At 39.7% G+C, this 25,285-nt stretch overlaps 2 protein-coding genes across 14 annotated transcripts in view; both read left to right on the top strand.

Moving 5' to 3' along the window:
- The window catches only part of lsp1a (lymphocyte specific protein 1 a), a 49,302-nt gene extending 42,890 nt beyond the window's left edge, over positions 1-6,412 (top strand). The window contains exon 13 of the mRNA XM_061076307.1: positions 5,698-6,412. Within this exon, the coding sequence (XP_060932290.1) occupies positions 5,698-5,720 (23 nt within the window). The 3' untranslated portion in view covers positions 5,721-6,412. The remainder of the gene's footprint in view (positions 1-5,697) is intronic.
- A 7,622-nt stretch (positions 6,413-14,034) lies between these two features.
- tnnt3a (troponin T type 3a (skeletal, fast)) lies at positions 14,035-24,925 on the top strand. Of its 13 annotated transcripts, XM_061076729.1 has the most exons (15): positions 14,053-14,072; positions 14,353-14,366; positions 15,007-15,015; positions 15,495-15,653; positions 17,257-17,274; positions 18,109-18,127; positions 18,271-18,316; positions 18,413-18,529; positions 19,107-19,184; positions 19,917-20,030; positions 20,144-20,256; positions 21,177-21,267; positions 22,019-22,059; positions 22,815-22,855; positions 24,720-24,925. In XM_061076729.1, exons 1-15 carry the CDS (start codon positions 14,053-14,055, stop codon positions 24,923-24,925), a joined length of 1,086 nt encoding a protein of 361 aa, XP_060932712.1. The 13 variants fall into 13 exon arrangements, with proteins under 13 accessions (XP_060932725.1, XP_060932712.1, XP_060932715.1 ...); XM_061076732.1 differs by lacking the exon at positions 22,815-22,855 and having other exon boundaries at positions 24,720-24,763; XM_061076730.1 differs by lacking the exons at positions 15,007-15,015; positions 22,815-22,855 and having other exon boundaries at positions 24,720-24,763.
- Positions 24,926-25,285: the final 360 nt, after the last annotated feature.

The raw sequence follows: 25,285 nt of genomic DNA, 5'->3' as shown, positions 1-25,285 counted from the left end.
ATATTCATATCTTTCTTAATGACATGTCAGCCTGACACATGTCTTGCACTGCAAATTTTATTTAGAGATGATGTAGAGTCTATAATGCTAACAGTAAAATAATATAAATAATATAAATATTAATTTTATTTGAATGTTATCATTATGGACTTTACATCATCTCTAAATATAATGTATTTATTTTATTTAGAGATGATGTATAGTGTATAATGTAGAGTCTATAATGATAACAGTAACATAATATAATAAACATAATATAAATATAAATATTAATTTCATTTGAATGTTATCATTCTAGACTTTATATCATCTCTAAATATAATGTGCAGTGCACATGTTTACCACTTGTTCAGATGATGATAAGTTTACGCATCCAGTCTGAACCATCTTATGTCCTTGTCTGATTCCAAAGCAAGAAAACTAATAAATACCTTAATTTACAAATTCTACGTGGAAAATTAAACGGAAAAGTTTGTCACAGAAAATGGTTTTAAAATATCCTCCAGTCATGGATTGGCTGCTCATGTTTGACTGCTCATGTGCAGTGAAGTAAATAGGATAAAATACCATGTTACATTTCCAGCTCAGTGTTCGACATTGCAGATTCACAAGAAATACACAAGCACAGGGAAAACATTGCCTGATGAATTTATTTGAAAGTGTCAACAGGTTTTGATTCAAAGGAATCACAGAAGATCTACCGGCTAAGGTTTACATTGTCAAAGACTCACTAGATTAATCAACAACGCCTGCACACAATGGAAGTCAGATCAGACATAATACAGCAAGTTGGAAAATAAAAATAGAAAAATACATTGCCCGCCCTGTTTCACAGTAAAACCCCTCCATGTCTCTTGACCCTTGACCCCACAGTTCAGTATCCCACTTCCCCCCATCACAACGGAGGCTGCTCTTCATCATTCACCTTCTCTACAAGCTTTTAGCTCAGCTGCCTTCTTCAAGTCACAATGAAATCAATCCCTAAAACGGCTTGTTAACACTTTTGAAATTCTTAGGACTCTTGTCTACCTCCCTCTACATAAACTACGTATAGACTGTGAAAGAAGTCTGGAATATTAACTACACAATAACTGTAGTTGCGCCCTTTAGTTTGGGTTGTGACCAAAACCAAACCCTAATAATCCCGTCCTTGGCATCTCACTTTTTATCAGATTTTTGTACTCAATTCCTAATCTAATATTTCCTTTAGCATTTGTAGTTTACTCAGTTTATTTAGGTGTAATGCTCTCATTAACTATTTAGAAAAGTGCATCATAGACAAAAGACAATATCTTCATGTTCATTTAATTACATCCACTATTGCAGCATCAAAGCTGTTATTGCTGACATGGAAGACAAGCTGTCCCTGTGTTACACCCCTGCCAAGGTCACATAAAGGAATTTAGATGCTCCTAAAATGTTATTTCACTGTGACTTTAAGAAAGTTAATTTGTTAAAACATAACCACTTCAACTATCATGTCACTCTACAAGTACATCCGTTAACTAGTGAAAGGTCTTACCAAAAGGCAAGTAGCACCATTTTGAATAAAAGTATATTTTTTGCACAATCGTTAAAGAGAAATTTTGATTTTCTCTGTCAGAAAATATATTTCAATAGTCTATTCTATCTATTTATAAAGACACAGCAACCTAATTATTAATAATTTTCTTAAAGTTGACTTATTATTGTAAAAAATTATTGTTAAAATTTACTTTCTTGAGCCACTGCATATTAATAAATCTCTGTGTCACATACATTTAGTGCCACAATAACCAAAATACTGTCTAATCTATCACTTACAAAACAGTCAGTAGTTATTGTGAACATGTAAAGAAAGGAACAAATGAGAAGCTCTGAAATTACTTAAAACATAAAAGCTTTAATCTGATGTGACGTCTGAATGACTTAAGACAAATGTCGCTCTCTCCTTTCAGCTAATCCACAAATACATTTAACATCCAGGCAACCAGTCACACAAAATGCAACACAAAGCATTCGGTAAAGTATAAAGTAACGGCCACATATTCTACAACACTGCTACAAACATCATTCAGTTAACACAGAGACGAACACTGACCACACCTGTACACAATTTCTGTTGCTAAGATTTCTGCTCTGTACATTAAACATCAACTTTTTGTCTTTACATTTTCATCGGGGCACTGAACATTAGATGCAACTTAAGGGACAGTGAACCCCCTTGCTACTCTATTAAAGTCTTTTGGTTCCTCGTCTTTGACTTTCCGCCCAATCAGACCCATTTCAAACACAGTTGAAAATTTCGTCACCGGCCTTGATGCTGCCTCTTTTAGCCTTTTAGCGTCAAACTTTGGACTAAAGAGGAGCACAGGCAACCGGTACGCAAATGAAGGTATCTCTGTTGGCTCATCCTTCTTCTCTGGTGTTTTCTCATCCTCACTTTTGTTTAACTCGATCTGCTGCATGATGTTCTCTGTGGTGGAAAACATTTGGAAGAGGACATTTTCCCACATTACTGTTGCCTTTGGAGCGTCTGTGGTTTGGCTTGTGTCTTGAGTGTCAGGCCCATCTTTGGCCTTCTCTTCACATTCCTTCACCTCATTCTGGTCCTGCCCAGTCGTCTCCTTCTGAGAGACATTTACAGGAAATTTGGGCTCCTCTTGCTCCACTACCATATGCTTCTTCAGTCGGGACCAACCACTCAGTTTTGATTTCACTCCTTTCGGCTTTTGTACGACCTTAAGAAGGGGTTCAGCTGGAAGGAGGGTCTCATCGCTTTCCTTTTTCTCAAGTACAGTTTTAACTACTGTCTTATCTTTTCCTTTTTCATCACTTTCTGTTGATGCAGAAGCAGGTGCTTTATCCGGCAGAGCAGGCGCTGCCAAGCTTGGCTTTGAGCTTTGAGCTTTAGTTGTGATGGCAGTTACAGGTTTCACTTTTTGTTCTGCGACATCACCTTTTGCCTCAGTTACAGCTTTCTCCTCTGCAGTCTGAACTTTACCTATGCCTAAAAGTTTCCTCACAGCCTTCAGAGGGTCTTGGTCACCACCTTTCGGCAGAGGACCTGCGGTTTCTGGGGTTTTTGTCTTTGGTTTGATGTCTTCTTTAACTTGGGTTTCTTCCTTTTTCAGACTTTTCACATCTGGTTTTGGAGGTTTAGTCTTTGGTGCTTGTTGAATCATTGTTTCTTCTTGTACTATTGTAGCCTGACTAGATAGTGTACTTGTCTCTAGTGTTAACATTGTTCCTAAAGTGTCAGATGCCTCTGAAACAACAATTATAGGGATTGAAGGGGTGGTGGAAACATTCACCTCTCTTAAGTGGGGTTCATCTACATCTTTGGGGGTGTCTTTAACTTTAGACACCTCAGATATCGAAGGTTCTTTCACAGATGGTTCTTGACTCAGTGTTTTGTCATCTGCTGATTCCTCTTTTTCAACCTTAACCTCCTCTTCAGTTGATGTCTTAGAAACTCTGATACCAAAAGCTGGAGAGTAAGTTTTGATGCCACCATAAGCAGTATATTCTGCTGGTGTCAATCCACGATAGGCAGACTTATGAGCCCTCTGGGTTGGGGTTCTAGGTCTTTGAAAAGCAGCAGATGATAAACCAGTTGGTGTTTTTGGTCTTTTGAAGCCAGATGATGTGGTCATAAGCCGCAATGCCTCAAAAGTTGGAGTCTTTGGCCTCTGACAGCTGTCAGAAGTGACTGCTGATGTTGTTGGCTCAGATGTAGGAGTTTTAGGTGTTTCAGAACCATCTGGAGCAGTTTTGCTCTTTTCTGTGATCAGAGAAGGCTCTGATTTTGACCTTGTTATACTTTGTTGAATTGGTTTAGCTGCAGGTGTCACATCTGAAAAAATGTCCCCATTCAGTATTCTTTCAGTAGGCCTAGGCTCAATAGTCATCGGGCTTTTGGACACAGCAGAAACCAGTTTGGGTGTTCTTGACCTCTCTGGATCGACTGGTATTGGTGACACTGCAAACAATAGAGGATTGGCTTTTGAAATTTCAAATACAGGTGTTGTAGCCCGACCCATGTGGTATGCTGGGGTTTTAGGCCGCCCCGTTAAAGTTCTTGAAGTTTGGAACTCAAAAGTTGGTGCAACTCGGATTTCAGATGTTGGAGTTGCTCTTTTGATTTCAGATGTTGGAGAGTTTTTCTTTATTTCAGATGTTGGAGCGGCTCTTTTGATGCCAGATGTTTGAGTAGCTCTCTTGATTTCAGGTATTGGAGTGGCTCTTTTGATGTCAGATGCTGGAGTGGCTCTCTTGATTTCAAGGGTAGGTGTTATAACTCTGTTGATCTCCAAAGTGGGTGTTTTTTGCTGGGGATCTGTGCCCAAGACAGAAGGCTGAGTTGTCTGTGCTGTGTCTCTTCTGACCTCAGATATTGGTGTCAAATCTGGTTTAGATTCTGTTGTTATTTTTATTTGAGGTATTGTGCTGCCAATAGCAGTTAATTCAGTTGTGTCGTACACTGGTGAGGTCTTGGATGACTCATAGTACGATGTGCTTGCTGTGTACATTCTAATTTGAGGGACATCAAACATCGGTTTGGGTGACCTTGAGGGTTCAGTTGCTTTGAAAGTCGGATGAGGACTTCTTGATTTGACAAACGGGGTCAACACAGTGAGAGGTCTAATCAAAGCTTGAATTCCTGCAGTTGAATATAGAGTCAGACCTGGACTTTTGGGTTTTGGGTGTAGAGTTACAACTGCAGCAGCAGGTCTTAGACCAGATTGAGTTTCAGCCAATGTGGTAGAAGCTGTCAGTTTCACCTCAGCAGGTGACACTGTTATCTCAGGCACAAAATAAGCTGACATAGATTTGTTTGGTACTGCCGGCTGTACGACTGGCCCCACAGCTGGTGAGACTCCAGAAAGGTGGGCCGATGATGAATATGAAGAAACTGAGGTGACATGCTGCGAGTATGAGTATGATGGGAATGCCACTGTCGGTGGCGAGAACCTTGCTGCTCTGCCATAAGCTGCACGCTGCGGGTAAGGAGATGCCACATGTTGATACAGCGGCCTGACAGTAAACCGTGGAGGCTGCTGGACACCGTAGAGGTTGGATGGTGTCTCTGGAGTCCGGGGAGGAGTGGAGTGGTCACTATGCTCGAGGTCAGGACTTGCTTCATTCACAGGGGAAAGGCTGGAGCGAAAAGGCGTTGTAGATTGCACTGCCTGAGCAGAGGCCTTTTTCTTAGCAGTTCTCTTGAGGAGCTTCCGAAGCCGAATGTTGTCCTTTCCAGGCTTGGGCAGCAGGGGTGGAGGGTACTGCTGGGAAAGCAGGCCCAGATGGGTGACGGCACTGTAAGCGACAGCCATGAGTGCTGCAGCACTCTGCGGAGAAAACAAAAGCAAAAACTGTCACAAAAGATAGAATCACAGGGAGTCATGCCAAAGCATTTATCAAGTGCAAAGTTTAAAATTTTCCTTAATAACAAACAACATCCAATTAAATCTGCTCCTCTAACTCTGGTATGTCTCTGTCCTTAACCAACATCTGACTGGATCACAAAAAGTCTCAAAAACACCTTCAAAAGGCAGTACAATTTCTTAAATATAAATCTTTTAAACCATTATGAAAATTGTCGTCAGTTTTAAAGTGTTAAAATCTAAACCTTTTCAAAAGGTAACATAAAAGCAATGTGAATTATTTTGCAATATTTGCTTATTTAACATTTTCTTTTTTTGTAATTTTTTGCAGATTTGTGTCATGGAGATTACTGAGCAAGGTTCAACTCTTCACGTGGCCACCAACTCGATTTTATTTGCCATGAAAGATGTCCACCTGAAGCAGCTCCACAACAGTTACAGTTACATTATTCAATTTATATCCAATAAAACATCTTATATGACTCAGTTGGACAAACTCAACAGCTCAAGTCCAAAAGATCCGCTTCTCAAATGTCTATATCATATTTGATTTCCTCATTGGTTTTGTATTGTCTGACATTCTATTTCTATCATTGTGTACATATCTAACTGTAAGCCTTAATGTTTAATTTTTCTCATTATTGCCAACGTTTGATCCTTTTCGGATAGCATATAGGGAAAGTTTTTTATGTAGAAAGAGTTTACATTTTCCAATCATGTACGATTAAATGACCACACTAAGTTGTGTCAACTATTCTGCCTTTACACTTTGGCTAAAGAACAATCTGAAACATTTCAGAGTTCATACTAATGGAAGTTGGCCATAATGTGACGAATATTTGCTATCTGTTACATCAACCTTTATTATATAGACACCTGATCTGTACAATCAAACTCCATCTCCTGCGTACATTTTAGTTCAACTCACTGGTTCCTTTAGATCTCTTCTCTGATTCAGCCATTTCCCCTCAATGTCCATTTATCTGAGATTCCTGCTTGTGTTTGTTTGTAACCCCTTTTCTTAAATAAATTAAAATAATTTTCTACTTGAGCCTCACCTGTTCATCTCTATCTCATTGTGAAAATACAAACATCATATTTAGTTTCAGAGGAAAAATCCTTGAAAGACTTTTTCTGTCAAATCATTAGCGAAGCTTTATGGTTCTCAGATGATGATTACTGCTGGTTAACACATCTAATTTTATATAAATTGATTAACATGGGATGATAGTCTTAAATATTTGAGGTTAGTTTGTGAGTTTGTCAACTGGAGTCAGATCTTAAATTTTAGGTTGTGGTCAATTAATGTCTTAGAAATTAACCTTTGATACTTGATACAAACATAACAATTTGTACTTTAGATCTTAATGCTAACCTCCACAGACACACACACACACACACACAAACACCCACAGGTAATGAGGATGACCCATGATGATCTGTATCTACAGTCTTTGGGACGACCCATCCTGTTTATGAGAATGCTGTTTATAAGAGCCACAGATCAGTACTGAAGGCTAAAAAAACAACAGGAGCATGTATCTCAACTCTTCCTGGATGATGTTACAGACTCTCAAGTGATCCTGGAAACTTTTACTCTGCCTAATTTTAGTTTGAAGGCAGAAAGGAGGTTGGCCAAACACCTGCTTCCCTTTTTTAAGACTCCTAGCTTTTTACAGGCTGCATCACTTTCCCGAAAGAGAGATGTGATGCAGATCAGATGAGGCATCTGCAGCTTCAGCTCCCTCCCGGGCAGCAGAAATAATCTCCACAGAACAGTATTACATGAGACAGACGTTTCACATAAGTTTCACAGGCCTCTAGGGGGAGCTCTAAGTGGAACCCCAGACCGACAGAGACCAGACCTATCGATAAGGAGAGGGTAAAGGGATCACATGTCTTTTTTAATTTCACCTGGTCCTCAGGTAGAAGCGGTCATACAAATCATCAGGATTCATCCTTTGGGTCCATGAACTTTCACATCAAATTTTAAAGTAAGTGGGTTGTGAGATGTTAAGCCCTAGATTTTGATATTAGAACTAAAAATCTGTCTGTATTTGGTAAGATATCTCACAATGGATCAAAGTACTGAAGTCTCAGACTGACTTACTTGACTTTAAATGCTTAAAATTAACTTTTAAATACTTAAATACTTAATTGTTTTTTCCCCAATTAGGTTGATATCAAAAAACTGCACTCCGCCTAGGGACAATCTTTTTGGCCGTTCTGTGAGTGTACACTTTACAGACTGAGCCTTACTTTCAAGGCTGGAGTGCAGTTATGTCACACCAGGGTCTTTTCATGTCACTTCCCACAAACATATATACATATAGACACACACACACATATATATATATATATATATATATATATATATATATGCTGAAGGGTGAAAGTGAATGCAGAGCATGTGACCTCATGACATCACAGCCCCCTGACACTGGATAGGGCTGAGAAATATTGTCACTGAATATACCCAAATTTCGACTTGAAATAAGCCTGATAACATTTTTATTACATTATTCAGAGTGTTTCGGACCCCCTACTTCTGAGATCATGCAGTCTGTACAAAACAACTGTTTAATATCTACACTATACTGTGTATCTCAGCTCAGTAAAATGAAGGCCAGATCTGGTTGTGTTTTTCGACCCTCCCCTCCTTCCCTGAACCTCCTGCCTGCCTGACACATGAGAGTTCGCTCCTCCTTTTAAGGCTCTGGAAGGTTTGGCATTTGGAGCGCCTTCAGGATGACAGTTCAAAAGAGGAAAGGGTAATAATAGATGTGTAATAAACACCAAGCAGCTCCACAATGGCCCTCTTAAATAAATGAATCCACCCCAAAAAGTTATTTACCTCCGGTGAAGATATGAGGCTCACACACAAACACAGCAAACCACGAGTTTGGATGGAAAAGGAGGAACTTACCAGGTAAAAACTTGTTGCGGATGTTCAAAGCGCTCCAGGCGGGTTCCCCTTAACACAACAAAAAGAAGACTGATTCAAGTTCAATGTCAGTTCCAAACCTAACAAGGTCAACTGTATTCCCCACTTTTACACAACAGGAAACTATAACGTGATCATGAGTCACTCATGCCTCATTGCAGCCAGGACAGATAGTTGACAGGGCAGAATGTTTTGAGCCACCGGGAGTAGAAACAATGTAAGGCTAACACTTAGCTCAGCCCCGCTGGTGCTTTAATGTTGCACAAGAAAAAAAACAACCTGAGCTCTCCATACACACATTAGACCTCTGACTTCAAAGGCTGGGGGTTCTGAATTCGACAGCAGCTGTATCCCTTACACTGACAGCTTTTCTTTGCCCTATCTAGAGAATAAAATGTGTAATTATGGTGTGTTTACCTGTGCGACTGCTGCTTTGGGGGCGGCCGGCCGGCTGCTGCCTGCTTGTCCCAGCCCAGAGTGTTAGAGCGGCAGGTTCATGTTGAGCCCAACTCGACCCCCCTTCCTACAAATGGAAGGAACGGACGCCATTACAGTCCAAAAATAAATCCAGAGCCCTGTGAGCTCTTGAGAGTGACAGCGGCGTTGTCCTGACAGCAGAGCAAGGCTTGGCGAGACACTGCGCAACTCGACATGCCATGGGACCTTAGGTTTCACCACCTCAGGACTTTAAAAGTGGGGTCCGAGGGCCACCCAGGGGTCCTTTAAGGATGTGGGGCTCCACTGTATATCCAGAAAGATGAGAAGGGGTTTCATTTCGCAGGATTTGTGTCCAGTGGAAATAGTAACATTTCCGGAATAATGGGATTAAAGTTGGACCAATCCACATAATTTGGAACCTTTTGGGTCAGTTATAGATATCTTTGGTTTTCAGGATTTTTGGTGGTGTGTAGAGGAGCTAATGGTGGAGGTCCTGCATGGAGTTTTTAGAATCTTTGAGCGAGTTCTGAGGATTCTTAAGGCTACTCTAAAGGTCCGATTATTTTCAATAAATAGGTTCTACCACGCTGTTGTTGGTTCAAAGAGCTACACTCCCAGATGCAGTGTAAAGCCAACCATTACAAATGGGACACAATTATTGAAGACATGATATGAAGAAGATATGAAGACAACTCATCTTCCTGACACTCATAGTGTATTACTTGATTTTGGAAAGTAACAGAAAATAGCAGACATAGTCCCTCCTAATCCGAAATGACCTAGATGTAATGGGTTTGTAGTGGGTTTCTGAAGCTGTTCATCAATCAAGCAAATCTGAAGAAGTATACAGGTTCCTTTTTGAGGCATTAGGCATCACTGATAATACCAAAGACATTGTTTCCAAAGGGTCTCCATACTGTCCCAGGTGGCTTCTGCATAGACCCGGGTGAAAATAATTTCTATAAAGTTGCAGCACTTGAAGGGTTTTCAGGGTTGCTCAAGGAAGTTGCGATGCTGTGTTCATATCACATGAACGAAGCAGCACAACTTCTTTCAAGTTAACATCCAGTGAAAAGCTTGGGAACTAAAGGCCCTGATATATCTGACTTCACACTAATAATAAAATAAAAACTGTGTGCCAGAAGCACCCTGACAAAACAACTCAACAATGCATGGGTGGAACTTTACCAAATTTAGTAGCAATATTATTGGGATAGTATCTTCAGATGATTAACTTTCAGTCATAATTGGTCAAGGGTCACGGTCAACACTGCAAAAAGATATACAATCTAAAGTTTATATTGATCAGAAAATGATTCGCCATCACATGACAACATCGGTTGTCAGGTAACAATAAAGTTAGAAAATAAAACCATCCATAGTCATAATTCATTTTTCAAGGTATCTGCATTCTAAAGACTAAAGAGACACAACCTAAAGCTTTTATAATTAGAAACATACTTCATGATCATATGGTAGGAATGACACTGTATCATGTAATGCATTGACTTCTGCATCCAATAAGAGTAGAGACTGGATCTACATCTGATATAGATCTCTCCTCTGGAGCTATTCATTGTTTAATGAAATTAACCCGAATCTACCAGATATGTTTTTTACTAGTCTAAAAGAAGTATCTGAATCCTACTCGATGACCACACCACCATCTTGAAGATGTCAACAATAGCAAGTCATATTTTGCTAAGTTTCTTTGGGGAGGAGGGTTCAAGGGTTCAAGGCTGGTCGAGGAGGAACCTTTGACTGATGTTAGAAGGCATTGGGGGATTACAGGACTGAGGGATATTTTACGGGAGGAGCATTCTTTTAGAGGATTCAAAGAGTGTCTTTTTTTAAGCTTTAGGTTGTTTTTCAGGGCTCATTGAGAAGGTTTTAGTTCTACCTTTAGGGATTTATCCTTGCAAGAGGAATAGTAGGGAGTTATAAAGGTAACGGTATGGTTCCTGGAGCCATTTATGTGGTCACAAAGATTTTCAGAGGGTTACTTATGATGTCCTTGACAGTATCTCCTGTGCTGGGTTTTGTAAGTATTTCTGCAAGTTCCATTAGTATTTAGATGGTTTACTGGGTCATTGTGAGGTTTTGACAATTTAGGTGCGCTCCTTGTGAATCAGGTGCACAGTGAGCTCCAAGTATACTCTTCCAACTATACAACAATTTGAAATATTTTGTTTCAGTGTTCATTCCAGCAGCTGAAGCACAGACACGTCATTTCAACTGTAAATCAAGAACAACCAACTCCAGCAAGGGGTCCTTGGCCCCAGGTTTGTCTATTTGTGTTTGAGTGACCTGAAAACATTTGACGGATCAGAGAGTGTCAGAGTCTCTGCTGTTAACTTTGTCATTGCAGCACCCTCTGGAGGAAATTGGAAGATCTTTCAGGACTGAAATTGACAACTATAGGGTATGTCAGATCCAAATCACAAATTAAATTGAGAGGTTTGCTGAATGATTCAACCTGCAGATTGGTTTGATTTACACCTAAATTGAAAAAACATTGTACAATTTCTAACTGATATGGCTCACGAGACAGTTTAAGATAGTTTTCTTAAAGAAACACTGAATCTATAAAGGTGCATTCTAAATAAAAAAATGGAAACAATTATCAGTGTTCATATATAGAACTAAAAGACACATATGTGTATATATGTGTACTCATGTTTACACACACTGCAAGAAAACAGTTTAGGTGTAGGTTAGCATTTCTTCTCGTTCAAGCATATTTTTCCTTTACTTAAAAAAACGAGGAACTACAGCCTGATGACCCAATGGGTAGAGGATGAATGATTTCTAATACCTCAGTTATCATCCCATTGTCTGTTTTTCCTGTTGTAGGTCCTGCATGTTGTAGGTCTGATGTCATGTATACATATGCTGTGATTATGTGGGAGACTATTTCATTCTTTCAGACCAGGGAGTCAAGAAAATCAAGTTCAAAGACCACAAGCAGAAAATTGTTCAACATATTGGATTCATTGAGGTTCTATCCTCCTGTGGCTATACTATACATTCTGTTTGAAGGCTCAGAAACACCACCTGCCTCTCGTCCCTGACGTCTTCTCTCACTCTGAGTTGAAATTTGCTTGCCTAATGCAGTGCCCCCAGAATAGCAACCCGGGAGCGTCTTGGTTGCCCCCTTCTCCAAACTTGAGCCTCCCTTCTTACAAGTCAACCCTTCTATCTCCTTATTGAGTGCCAGCACTGGGAATGGGGGGAGGGGGGGTCGGAAATTCATGGACGCTGCCCCAACGCAGGCCCAGCCTCGCCTACGGCCCGACTCCTTGACCAATGGGCAGGCCGAGCAGATCGAGTGTCACTATAACAGAAGGACATAATCAGCACGGTAAGTTTGCGGATCCTTACAGCCAGTCTCGGCCAGCAGGGAGCTCACTCTTCTTTCAGCTTTTGTGAGGTAAGGAAGAAGGGAGAGTGTGAGAGTTTGAGTGAAGGAGGGGATAGGAAGCTCAAGTACAATATCCCCAAACATCACTCCAAATGAGGACAGCTGAGTCCATGTGTTTTACAGTCACTGCCATAGGGAGTAGAGGTTGGTGTTCAAAAGGAAACAGTTGTCTGAAATGATGGCCAGATTGGGTCACACGGAAGAATACACAGGGAAATCCCATTGAATCCCAGAGAGTGTGATGTGTTTGAGCTCAGTGGCAATGAAATCTTGCTTGTGCTGGTGTTTGATTGCCCTGTCGGATGCTGATAAGCTTTGTTGCTGGGTTTCTAAAATGCGGTAATGAAGTGGATTCTTTTATGGGAGATAAAAGTTCATCAGCTTTTACCTCAAAGGACTTTGTTGTTGTTGTTGTGCAAGTTTGGTCCAATTCCAGAGATCCAGGGGAGGTTCATACCTGAGGAATTTACAGATGGCTTAAACCCTTTGAAGCAGCTTTCCACTTCGGGAGACAGAGGACGATGCTAATGAGTTATGTAACATCATGAGAATAGCCACAATTAATCCTGAGTTTGTTTTGTGAAATTATAATTGATACATTGACATAGACATTGCTGTGAGTTTTTAGAAGCAGCTTTTCTTTGCTTGTGGGTTTAATCTTGTTGTTGATGTAAAGCTGCCGAGGGTCAAGGGACCAAATAGCACATAGCATGAGGATAAACACATTGACATCTTGAACAGGAGCCCGGAATCTCCAGACTGGATGTAAACCATTCATTACATCTAGTTTTTCTAGACTGCCACTATGACATAATTTTGTAAACATTTTGAAAACAATTTTGGAATTCATGAGACTGAAAGAATAAATAGAAAGAAGCCAGGCATTATAATTTAAACCTTCATGGCTTCCTCTCAAGGTTTATTTTAATTCTTGAGTAAATTGGCGTCAGTCAGCAGGGAGTCTCGAGAGGGGATTGAATGAACCATGTGAGGGCGAAATGGCCAGATAAGGATATGAAGGTGGAATTATGGGTCCAGGGGAAGGAACCCAATCTTCAACATTGGGTCCACTGAAACCAGATCTGGGACCTGTGCAGCTGTCTGGTGGAAATAGCTGTGATGTGGGGACTCCTTCATGGTGGCCTCACACTAATGAGGCTGATGGGCAACTAATCCGAAATCAAGTCACTGGTAGATTCAATTATGAATAAACTCAGGACATCTATGTTTATGATTGCATTATCACACACTGTATCCAGGCTGGAATTGGAACTGGATTCCAACAGGATCATTTGCTGAGAATGATTTTAGATGTGACAGATATTACCTTTAACATCTTTGATGCAAAAAGGATGCAGTGATCAGAGAGGGTGACCTGTACCTTGAACCCAGAAGTTTTCCCTTCATTTTTTACTGCAACATAAATCTCTCAGCAGTTGAAACAGACCAATGGCAAAACTCTATGTTTGGCTCCCTTCTCATTTATCCTCAGGGAAGCAGATTCAAGACTGAGGCTCGAATTTCAGTCCACGGTCTCACGCTAATTATAAACCGAAGAGGTTTGGATGTGACAAATTTGGAATATGTCTCAAAGATTATATACAGGTGACCTGTGAAATATTTTAAATGATAAGAACTAAAATGAGTGAGAAACTCTATGCTTTTTTAAAATGAATCTACATTAAGCTTTTATTTTTAGGGTGTGAGTAAAATATGCGCAGGCAAGCAGGTGGGGTTTCTTTAGGGTGGGGCAGCAGATATTTAAGACATCTGCAACTAAATCCTGAGCTATTAATACACAAGGCTGCTCAGTCGCTCCTTGCAGACTGACCCTAAGTTATTCTCTTCTCTCTTGCCTCCAGGTTGCAAAGTCCACTATCACCATGTCCGACACAGAGGAAGTGTAAGTATTTCACATTTTCATTCACAAATTTCTTAAAGCTGTTGGAAAAATCATCTCAAATTTAAGGTCTACCAGCCAGCTCTGCGTCTGTCAAGAGATTCTCTGTGTGGATCTCTTGTGTTCAATACAGTCGACGGCTTTGGGAAAAGCTTCTACATAGGCCTTGATTTAAGATTATTTTTCCAAACCAATGTTTCCAAGACAAGTATGAATATTCAAGATGAATGTTGACAATGAGCTTCAATTCTAAGTCAGAATTTCTTTTCTTTCTGTCTTGCAGTGATCAGGTCGAGGGTAAGTAGCCACATTTGTTCTCATTTACAAAACCAATAAATCCCCAAAAATTAGGTTCAGGTACAGTCTGGAGTTCCATGTTAAATCCTGATATTATTTCTGAAACTTGCCTAACCAACCTTCCATCTCCTTAAGAAACTTAATTGCACAGGAAAAATTTGTATGTTTACAGGTTTGGCTTGACTCCTCCAGATTCAAGTTGTGCAATAATGTTCTCACTTTTGAGCAAATGTGCACATAGCCTGTCGTAGCATGGTTGCAGGCACCAACGATGGCAACGGGACAGTGCCAAATATGCTGTGTGAAATCTAAATCTAAATTGATGACATCTGGTTTGCACAGGCCTGCACTGACCTGTTGCCAATGTTACCTGCAGCTCTGCATGTCTCTCTGCAACTGTAGCCTGCAGTTCTCCTGAGCTGAACACACTTTCATAACCAAATGACTTTAGGGAACTTTGAAGCCCACTCCATAGTCCCGCCTGAGAGTGCTGATCAACCCAGCAGAACTGAGCTGCGTATGCTTAGCATGAATCTCCAGTGTACCCACATTTTTGAATTTAATTCTGTCAAAAATGGGTACAATGGGATCTTTTGATAATGTTCTTCTGCTCCTTTTTTTCTCTTGGACGGACTTGAAGAATACGATGGTAAGACACCGGACACTAAGTCTTACGTCACTGATACTAATTTGTCAACCACTTCTGACGACGTGTGTTCTTACCACCACATGGAATTTTTATGGCATGCAGGTTAACACTAACGGTATTTGAAATAAATTAAAAGAAACTGGTTCAAACAACTATCGCGACGGGATAGAATAGAATCAAGAAGTTTTTGTGTTCAAACAGAGAGTTCCAGAGCAGCTATTTCCAGGAATCATTCACATTTCATCCACCACAACTGACCATCAACAACTGACCTTTTCCTTCCTGCAATCGCCTGCTTTTCAGCTGCTTTAACGCCATCTGGTGGTTGTCCTCTCCACCATGAAACTTGTCATTTCTTGCATCTCCTGTTATCTACTCACTCCGACCACCTTCACTTTCCCTTTACTTCTGCTTCCATTAATTTCTCATACTTCTCATCGCCCTTCCTCTCCCCTGGTGATTCAATGCATGTTGTGTAGCTGTAGAAGAGGAGGTAGTAGAGGAAGTAGAGGTGGCCCCTGAGGCGGCCCCTGAGCCAGAGCCAGAGGCAGAACCAGAGCCAGAGCCAGAACCAGAACCAGAACCAGAGGTAGAACCAGAACCAGAACCAGAACCAGAAGCAGAGCCTGAGCCTGAAGGTATGTGGCATGGAGGGGGTAGGGGTTATTCTCTCATCCTTTCCCAGGCGACAGTTGCGCTCCACTGTCTAAAGCCAGCCAGACAGATCCCACTAATCCTGATTCGCACACATGTTCATCATGTCTGCTAATGCTAATGCTACCTTCCATTCTCCTCCCCAAAGTAAAGACAGTCCGTACATGCAGCACTCAAAGGCTGCAAGTTGGGATGAGATTACTATATCTGTTCATACAAAATGATGAAATGCTGATATAATCTTGTCTAAAGCACTTGAAAATAAGGATGTGACTAATATTTGAAGGCCGATAACCTTGTGCTGAGGTAACGACCCTAAGTCCTGCCTCGCATCAACGTTATCTTCTGATCCGCTAGCTTTCTGATCCGTTAGCTTTCTGATCCGTTAGCTTTCTAATCTGTTAGCTTTCTGATATGTTAGCTTTCTCATCTTTTAGCTTTCTGATCTGTTAGCTTTCTGACTGTTAGCTTTCTGCTTACAAAACATGTTCTGACAAAATAATTGGAGAATTTATTATTTAATCCTTAAAAACTAATGTTGAAAAGCTGACATTTGTCATTTTGATGTAAATTGACATCTATTGTACAACTGTAGTGGACTATCTGGTATTTTAACCAACATTTTAGCATACAGTACAATTGTTGAAGGCTAAACTTTAAAAAAAAAGTCCTATTCAAATTTTATTAAATTATTGATTTATTATTATCAAGAAAAACTGAAAAACTTTAGTCAATTTGTACCATTGGACAGCTGCAAACAAATCAGAACATACTGCTACTCAATTAACTGTACTGTATGCTAACATGTTAGCATTCACAGAGGACAGAGTTGTCTTCTTAAAACAAAGTGATTATTTTTAAAATATAATCAAATTAAAGACTAATGTTAGCCTCTTTTTCATTCTAACTCTACTTATACTACTCTACCACATGTATTCCAAGTATTTGGCGTACATGTTTGCTTTTTCATTACTGTGACGTCTGATGAAGGTGAACTTCAGATTAAATACATCAGTAACTTTTACTGCAGAGCATGAACATGTTACATATGCTTATCGACTTTTTCAATAGAATGTACCTGATGGATGTCACCTCTTAATGCTCAGATGCTGGTGGGAAAGTCCTCCATGTCAATGTTGTATTCATGTGCTGCCGTTTCGATTGTGAAAACTACAATTACCATCCAAATTTCTTTCCATCCTCTTAATTGTAATTTCTGAAACATCCAATGGCACATGAATACAGGGTCAAATGTTAAAGAGCTCGCTGTTTGAAAGTGAAACTGTGGCTTCAACAAGTCAAGACTTAAGTAAGTTCTCAAATACTTAGATCTTCTGAGGTCTTTTCCAGGTATTTCCAATTGCTAACACCTTATAAATGGATAAAAGTAAATTCAGATGCATTTTTCTTAGCCTTATATGCTTTATTTGTTTGTGGTAGCTGGTAATTTTGGGGATATTTGAGAATTTACGTCACTTAAAATCCTCCTCATCTCTGAGCGAGTTATGCTGAATCTGTTTAAGCTCTAATGTGCCTGCTAATGCTCTTGTCTATTCTGCTTTTATTTTCGATGCTTGCTGCATGCAGACGCTGTTGAAGAGGAAGGTATGTTGATTTTAAAACTTATAACAAATCTGAAATCTGTCTGGTTTTAGAATTGCGGTGTCCAGTTCTGAATTTGTATCTGAAGAAGAGGGCAATTTGAAATCCAAATTTGTGAAAAAGAATTTGAAATAAAAAGAAAAACTCACCCCCCCTCCCCACTGACCCACCCATACACGTCCACTTGCACACGGACACACCCATATTATATAGGAAATGTGAGCGTTTCGGAGAGTTAAGACTGGAAGTGGAGAAGAAGGGCGTAGGATGCTAACAAACTTTACTGCACAGCGACCCTGACCTTTACACTCTTGCTATGCCTTGGTCATCTGCATGGCATGGAGCCGCCAGAATCTGGGTTAAATCTGAAGAAGGAACGTGGGAAATGATTTGCTTGTGTAAAACAGTTTTGGGGTCAAGCCAAAAGAAAAATGAAAAAGAAAAGGTAACCAAACAAAAGTCTCTTTTTGGGAAAAATGAAAAAGCAAGATACTTAAGGCCTAAAGAAGAATCTTGCAAAAATGTCTTTGTAATAACAAAACACTTCAGCTGCACTCAAAGCAAGATGACATGTTGGTACTCAAAAAACTTCATTATACCCTTGCACTTTTTTATGCTTTAGTTTTCTTTATATATGTGTAGTTTTCATTTGTTTGCTCTGTTTTTCTAACCCTAACCTACAATGTGACTTTATTATATCTTTAATTTTTAATCTTAATCTAACCTGTCATGTAGGGACAAAACTATACAGTCTAATACTTGAGATAATTGAAATAGTCTGCTTTGTTTCTAACCCAATAAAATGTACTTGTCCCTTCTTCATTTCCTAACCTGCAGAGGAGAAGCCAAAGTTCAAGTAAGTTTCTTTCACATGTCATCTCACCTCGAATAATTTCTGTAGACATTTTGGTCTCAGACATTAGGCTGAATACACAAATAACAACATTACCCTCAGAGATGTTTCAATGCACTTAAGACCCACTTGATCCCCTCTTGTAGGCCCAGTGCTCCAAAAATCCCAGATGGTGAGAAAGTGGACTTTGATGTAAGTCGACCTAAAGTAACGACATTATGGGTTTCTGTCGATTAGCGTTTGTTTCCCTGCAGGGCTGAGTGTTGCCTCTGCTTCTCTGCCCTGCAGGACATCCAGAAGAAACGTCAGAACAAGGACCTGGTCGAGCTGCAGGGTCTGATCGATGCTCACTTCGAGCACAGGAAGAAGGAGGAGGAGGAGCTGATTGCCCTCAAGGACAGGATTGTGAGTTTTCAGCCGATGGCATCACACTGTGACATGACACAACTCAGGGACCTCAATCAAAGCAAGATGGCACAACAGTTCATAAGGATCCCTGACATTAAAACAAACTAAAACTCATGGCTTTTCCTCCCTAAATTTGGTTTCTTATAAAAAAAAAAAAAGGCTCATTAGCCTTTAAAGAACAGGCACTAAAAACAGGTCACTCTGAGGAGGGCTGTTTTAGACAGGATAAAATGGGTGCTGTTTTGACCAAAATATGTTACAGACATTTCATTAAGACCCCAAGGAACCATATCAACTTGTGGTAAAATGGGCACAATATGTCCCCTTTTAAACAAACACAAATGATTTCAGACAGCAACGCGAAAATATATAAATCCATCCACATTTTTGGGAATGTACAGTATCAGCAGTGTCAACATCCTGTAACAAGACTTTTTTAAGGGCTTAGCAACAAACTGAAAGTTGTCTTTCCTCTCTAGAGGTTGTATTGGCTGTTCCACCTCACGTGTGACATGTGGTGGAGTGAGTTGTGTAGAACCAAACGCTTGACTCTGTATATGTTTGTCTGTGGCAGGAGAAGCGTCGTGCTGAGAGGGCGGAGCAGCAGAGGGTCCGTAGTGAGAAGGACAAGGAGCGCCAGGCCAGACGTGAGGTTCGTGGATCTATCACATTTTATTTTTCAAGAGAACATCACTCATATTTGTCATTTTATTTGTTATTGATAAAGAACTGAGGAGAAGGGCCTTGCCTACTCTGCTATTCATGTTTCTATTTTCATATTCATAATCCATGCTCCTGAAAATATTTGATATGAAAATGCTACATTCGCCATTTCCTTTCAATGACTTTAGCTCTAATTTTTTTTTTTTTTTTTAAACATGAATTTATTCGTTTTATACAGTTTTATACATTTACATCAATTAACATACATACAAGAACCTTCCCCAACCTGAACATATGGCAGTATATAATGACAGTAAATAATACTAATATCACAAAAATTGCTAAGTTATGATTAAAACATAAATTCAAGGACAAAGAATTACAATGAAACTACTAATTTAGTTTAAACTAAATTAAAACAAAAAATGTAATATATATATATGTATATATAAGTAAAAGAAAATACAGCACACATTCCTCACAACAGATTAGTCACATTTCCAATGCCTCTTCAATGTCACCATTCTTAACAAAGTCCAAAAACATCTCCCAGATACAGTACTTTAGCTCTAATTTATTTGAATGTGCATTACAATATTTCAAGTGTCACATTATAATTATGTATCTGTTAGTCACCATTCTTCTGGTTTCCTTTTCTGAGTTGTGCGTGTGGCCGGGAGTTCTCACTCACTCGGCCGTGTTCTTTGTTTTTGTGAACCAGGAGGAGAGGCGGATCAGGGAGGAGAATGATGCCAAGAAGAAGATGGATGAGGATATCAAGAAGAAGTCAGCTCTGTCCAGCATGGGCTCCAACTACAGCAGTCACCTGCAGAAAGTCAGTACACACTCACTCCTATACCATCCACAGCAGTGTCTTGTTTTCTGGATAGCTGTTAACCTGCGTCTCTACTGTGTGTGTGTGTGTGTGTGTGTGTCTGCATTGAACAGGCTGATCAGAAGAGAGGTGGAAAGAAAGAGACTGAGAGAGAGAAGAAGAAGAAGATCCTGGCCGCCAGGCGCAAGCAACTCAACGTTGACCATCTGAACGAAGATAAGCTGAAGTACGAGTCAATGCTCCCACACACACACACTTCACCTTTTCTCCATGCCAGTGTTTTTTCATAGTAGTAGATTTTCTCAAGAATATACATGTATCTGAGCTGATTTCTTGATGGAGTGTTTCGGTTTCATGCCACTTTAATCTTCTACCAACATTCTAAACAATGAAAGCAGATTTATTTCATTGATTCAAGGTTAATTAACTAGCAAATATTTAACAAACAACTGTTTTGATCGTCATGTAAAACTGTCTTACATATCATGATTTTTAGCTTCTCAAACATGATGCTGTTCTTTATAAATAATTTCCATTTGTTCATCACTGAATCATTTTCAATAATAATTTGGACAAAACCAAGACGATTTTGGAATTATTAATTTCTCACATATAAACATAAAAAAAAATGTACTGATTAATTGAGAACATACTAAGCAGCCCAAATATTTGTTGGACCCCTGTGCAGAATAGTTATCATTAGCAGTACGTCAAGTAATGACAACAACAAAATGCTGCTGACACATTAATATATAAATATGTATCTAATATATCCGAATATAACGTAAAAGAAAAATAGTAGCGATATAGTAGCACTTATATGGCACTTTGTTGTTTGGCTGGATAAAAGCATCAGCTAAATGAAATGTAATGTTATGTAACGTAATATATAATAAAAGTCATATAACTTTTTTCTATACACTAAATCCTTTTAAAATACATACTTTAAGTGATTTTGATGATTATGTTTTTTATTCATACCATTATTAATGCATTACTGCAAAATATTCTTGAAAACAAAATTAAGATTTTTATAGCAACACCTCAATCTAACTGAATTAAAATATTTGAGTTATCTCTGCACATAGAGCATCAGCTGTTGTGTTGGAAGGTAATCGTTTCCTCCTGTTTCTGTGCTGTTTGCAGGGATAAGATCACTGAGCTGCATGAATGGCAGACCCAGCTTGAGTCTGAGAAGTTTGACCATATGGAGAGACTGAAGAGGCAGAAGTATGAGGTGAGACTTCAACCCAGTTCTGATCCTCAGTAACGTCCACTGTGTTTACTGTCTGTGATGGGGTTTTTTCACATTCCCATTTAAAGATTCAGTAGGTTTGAAATACATCATTACATGACAACATGCAACACTTTGCATGAGAAACTTTGAAACCTAGAAGTAAGATCGTGGGCCGATAAAAGCTGAGATGCCCTGGTGGAAAAAAAACCATAATCTTGATTAGAGCTAACGTTTTATACTTTACTGATATCATTTATTGAATAAAGACAACAAACACAATTTAGCATTTTTAGAACTGTTGGATTTGAAATGAAAGTCAGACTTATTTATTTAAAAAAACGTTTTTTATTTGTTTTACTTTGTTGAAAAGATGCTATAATATATGAATATCATTAATAATCATCATTGAGAGCCTTTATAAAAATGTGCACGACAGTTAAGATCCACAGCTTGGTCTTTGGGTACGTACCTCCTCCCTCTGTACATCCATTTGAAATGATATGTCTCTTTCATCCATTGCTTGTTTTGTTTGTTTGTTTGTTTGTTTTTTAACATTGTTTTCCTTCCAGTTTAGTTACCATGATATATATGAGCCACAGTAAATTGTTTTAAAGTCCAGCAACCTTCCAAGGAAACAGAAGCAGGGGTGTAGTTGTTGCTTGTTGACGACATGGTCCTGAGGTGGGCGTTCAGCTGAGTGTCCCGACACCTCCGGATATGAACCCTTGATAAACTCTTTGATTTCCTCCAGGTTACAACCCTGCGTAAGAGAGTGGAGGAGCTCAGTAAATTGTAAGTAGAGCTGAGCAGGGCGTCGGCCCGCCGCCTTCAGGCTCGCTGCATGTTAGCATGAAGGAAGGTCAGAGAACCAGAGACACCACTCTGGTCCAGAGACACCACTGAAGGAGAGAATACTGAAGGGTTTGCTTCCAAAAGGGATGTCTGTTTCCTGAAGATTCGCTCTGGAAAAAGGACAAGTAAGGAAGTAGAATGTCCTCTGTCATTTAAAACAGTACTACAGCTTTAATAAGGTGATTTGTTAGCACCTAACAGACTCGACAATGTTAAAGCAAAAAATGAGTCGTTATCTTGACTCTATTTTTAATCATTTCAATACAACAGTTCAAATTTTCTCAGACTTCATGAACAGAGTCATTTTGGAATCAAACTCTTCAGTTGTGTAAGCGAGTGCTCAGACAGGTGAGTGTGAGCTGATGAAGCCAAATGTCTCTAAACCATCCACGAGTCTTCTTGGGGAAACAGACGACGGGCGTTTCAAGCACAAATGGTCAGAAAATCTATTAGTTGCAAAATTCAGGATGGGACATCATAATTGAAACTGAACATCTAGTTCAAATTAAACCAAAGTGACAAAATATTGAACCCTGGTCATATGCACACCCGCCGTCTTGCTCTCCCATGATGCCTCAGTCTGCAGCTTTTAGCCCACGGAGCCTGTTCAGAAGAAGAGAGGGAAGGGAGTCGGCCCCCTGCGAGGTAAACCTGTCCTGGTGGGTGTTAAAGATGCCGCTGTGTCATTCTTTCAGGTGCTCATGTATAGGAAACGCATTGATGAGTTGCAGAAGCAGTAAGTACTGTCCCTGCTGCGTTCACTGACACATAGTAATCTCGAAACTCTAAAAATATAACTTCATAACTCCATTTAACTCCAACTTGTTGTTTGGGTGAACGTCACAACCCTTCTCTCAGCGAGACATAACTGTCATAACATAAACATAACTGTCTATGGCAGTTTATGGCATAAGAAGATCAAAACATCAGCTCATTGTTTAGTTTATGTTTAAACCAGCAACCGAATTCAGAAATATTTGAATTCGCATTTAGGATCAACTCTAAAGCTGAGTTTAGGCTTTTACTCCATGATAATCCAAAATTGATATAGATTCAAACAAGCCATAAACGCACCAAATCCCCACTAACACCACAAACCAACCCAAACCCATGTCAAAACTGTGCAGCCTCTGATACCGTTCCAGCTCATTTACATGTTACACAACACAGCAGCAGCAGGGCTGTGAATCCAAACTTTCAGCAGGTCTTAGACTTTAGAACTGATGCAAGTTGCAAAGAGTTAGAACTCAACTTCTGTTTAATTTGAAGAAAAGCTAATGTCATTTTGAGAGTTGAGCTTCAGCCACTGTGTAACTCACAAGGGCTTTGATGATGTTTTCATGATAAGCTTTGGTTTTCCCCTCTTTTTTTTGATTTTTTAAGATAAATCATCTAAGATTTGATCAAACTCTCCAGCTTATATGTGAGTCATTTAAAAGAAACAGATGTTTTGGTCCCTCCACGGAGCTCTTCCCTCGTCCATACGGTTGAATTTCTTTTAAGCCATATCTGTGCACAGATTTCCAAACCACTCTTTCTCTCTCCTCTCTGTCTGGCTAGGTGCATCTTTAACATCTCATACATTTTGTTTGTTATTTCTCTAATATTACCATATTACCTTTCAATCTGTAAACGTACTGATGACAATGAGGTCTGTACGTGAGGAACCCTCCCTGCCGGTCTTTGAAAAAGGATGGCTCCTATTCAACTGATAACATAATATGTGGTGATAGCAAGACACATCGTCTGACAGGAGACTTTTACCGATGTCTTTAGCAAATATTATACTGATCCACAATGATTGTATTACGGTGAAAACTAGTTTCAAAAACAAAACACTTAAATAACAATAATAACACGTACATTATTACCCAAAACAGTACATCCTTTTGTCAGGGTCCTTGTCCTCATACTGACACATTCACTTCAATGTGTGGGAGAGCCATGACAACAGTAAGTCCAAAGATGGTCGTATTAGGTTAGTGGCTGTTGGACTCAGTAATGACTTAGTTTGTGCAGGTAAGTGCTGCATGAGTGTGTCTCTGACGAGTGGTGTTGCAGCCTGGAAATGTTGCATCTCTGACGTATTCCAGATGTGCTCTGAAAATGTCACATGTGCAACAGAGAAGTTTTTGTTGTTGATATGTTGTGTTTGTGTGATACCAAGAAAAGTATTTTTGTGAAATTACATTTTTATTTAGTTTGGCTTTTTACTTTGTGATCTAGACAGATAATTAATGTATATTTAGCCTCCATTTATCACCAGACAAAACATGAGGACTTGTGGATTTCTATGTCAGAAAATGAGTTAGGAAAGTCTGAGATAAAAACCTGATCCAACATGGTTGTACAAACCTTAGTATTTATGTATAGATTATGTTGAGGGAAAAAACACTTTAATATGACTTCACTATTGCTCAGGAGCCATTGAGCAAGGCACCAATCCCTGATAACTTGGCTGTGCACAAGAACACAAGTGGAGGTTGACATGAAACCTCAGCCTGCACAGCCGTCAGCTATCCCACGTTGAATGAAGGTTTCAAAATGTTGAAAACAACCCCATCGTTCTGACTCGTGTCCCATTTTCTTTTGTATTACAGCAGCAAGAAGGGAGCCGCTGCCCGCCGCAGGAAGTAAACAAGCCCTTGCCTCTGCTCAGACACCATACTGCGATCGTCTCGGACAAACGCCTGATGAAGCTACGCACACTGTGGCGAAGGTCGCACCTCACAAGAAGCAAGTAATGCTGAGGTTCACCCGGAGGTTACCAACCCACGTCTTAATTCATGCAACCAGGAGCCTTTAGCTGCTGTTCGATAGGAATAAAAAGTACTAAAACTGAATCGCCTTCTCGCTTCCTCACAATTGCCTGTTTGGTTCTCACTATTTTTGTAAATAAAGTGTGACTCCTCAAGCCATGTCTGTAGATCTGTTGTTATTCAGAAATCAATAAAGTTCAGTATTTTTAGTCATGTAATTTTAAAGTCATTTGTTTTCACTGCACTGTTTTCTAAGTGCAGGGTGGACTTGGATTTGGGGTTTCATGATGTAGACACAAAGAAACAGTCCCTGCAAATTCCATAGTGGCTGATTCATCTCCACGAAGTCAAAAGCTGTCATTGTATCCATACACTCTCTGTGGATGTGGTTATTATTATAGATAACA

Source organism: Limanda limanda, chromosome 8 (genome assembly GCF_963576545.1).
Source record: "Limanda limanda chromosome 8, fLimLim1.1, whole genome shotgun sequence".
In the NCBI taxonomy this organism is placed as follows: domain Eukaryota; kingdom Metazoa; phylum Chordata; class Actinopteri; order Pleuronectiformes; family Pleuronectidae; genus Limanda; species Limanda limanda.
This window is presented reverse-complemented; position numbering and strand designations above follow the sequence as displayed.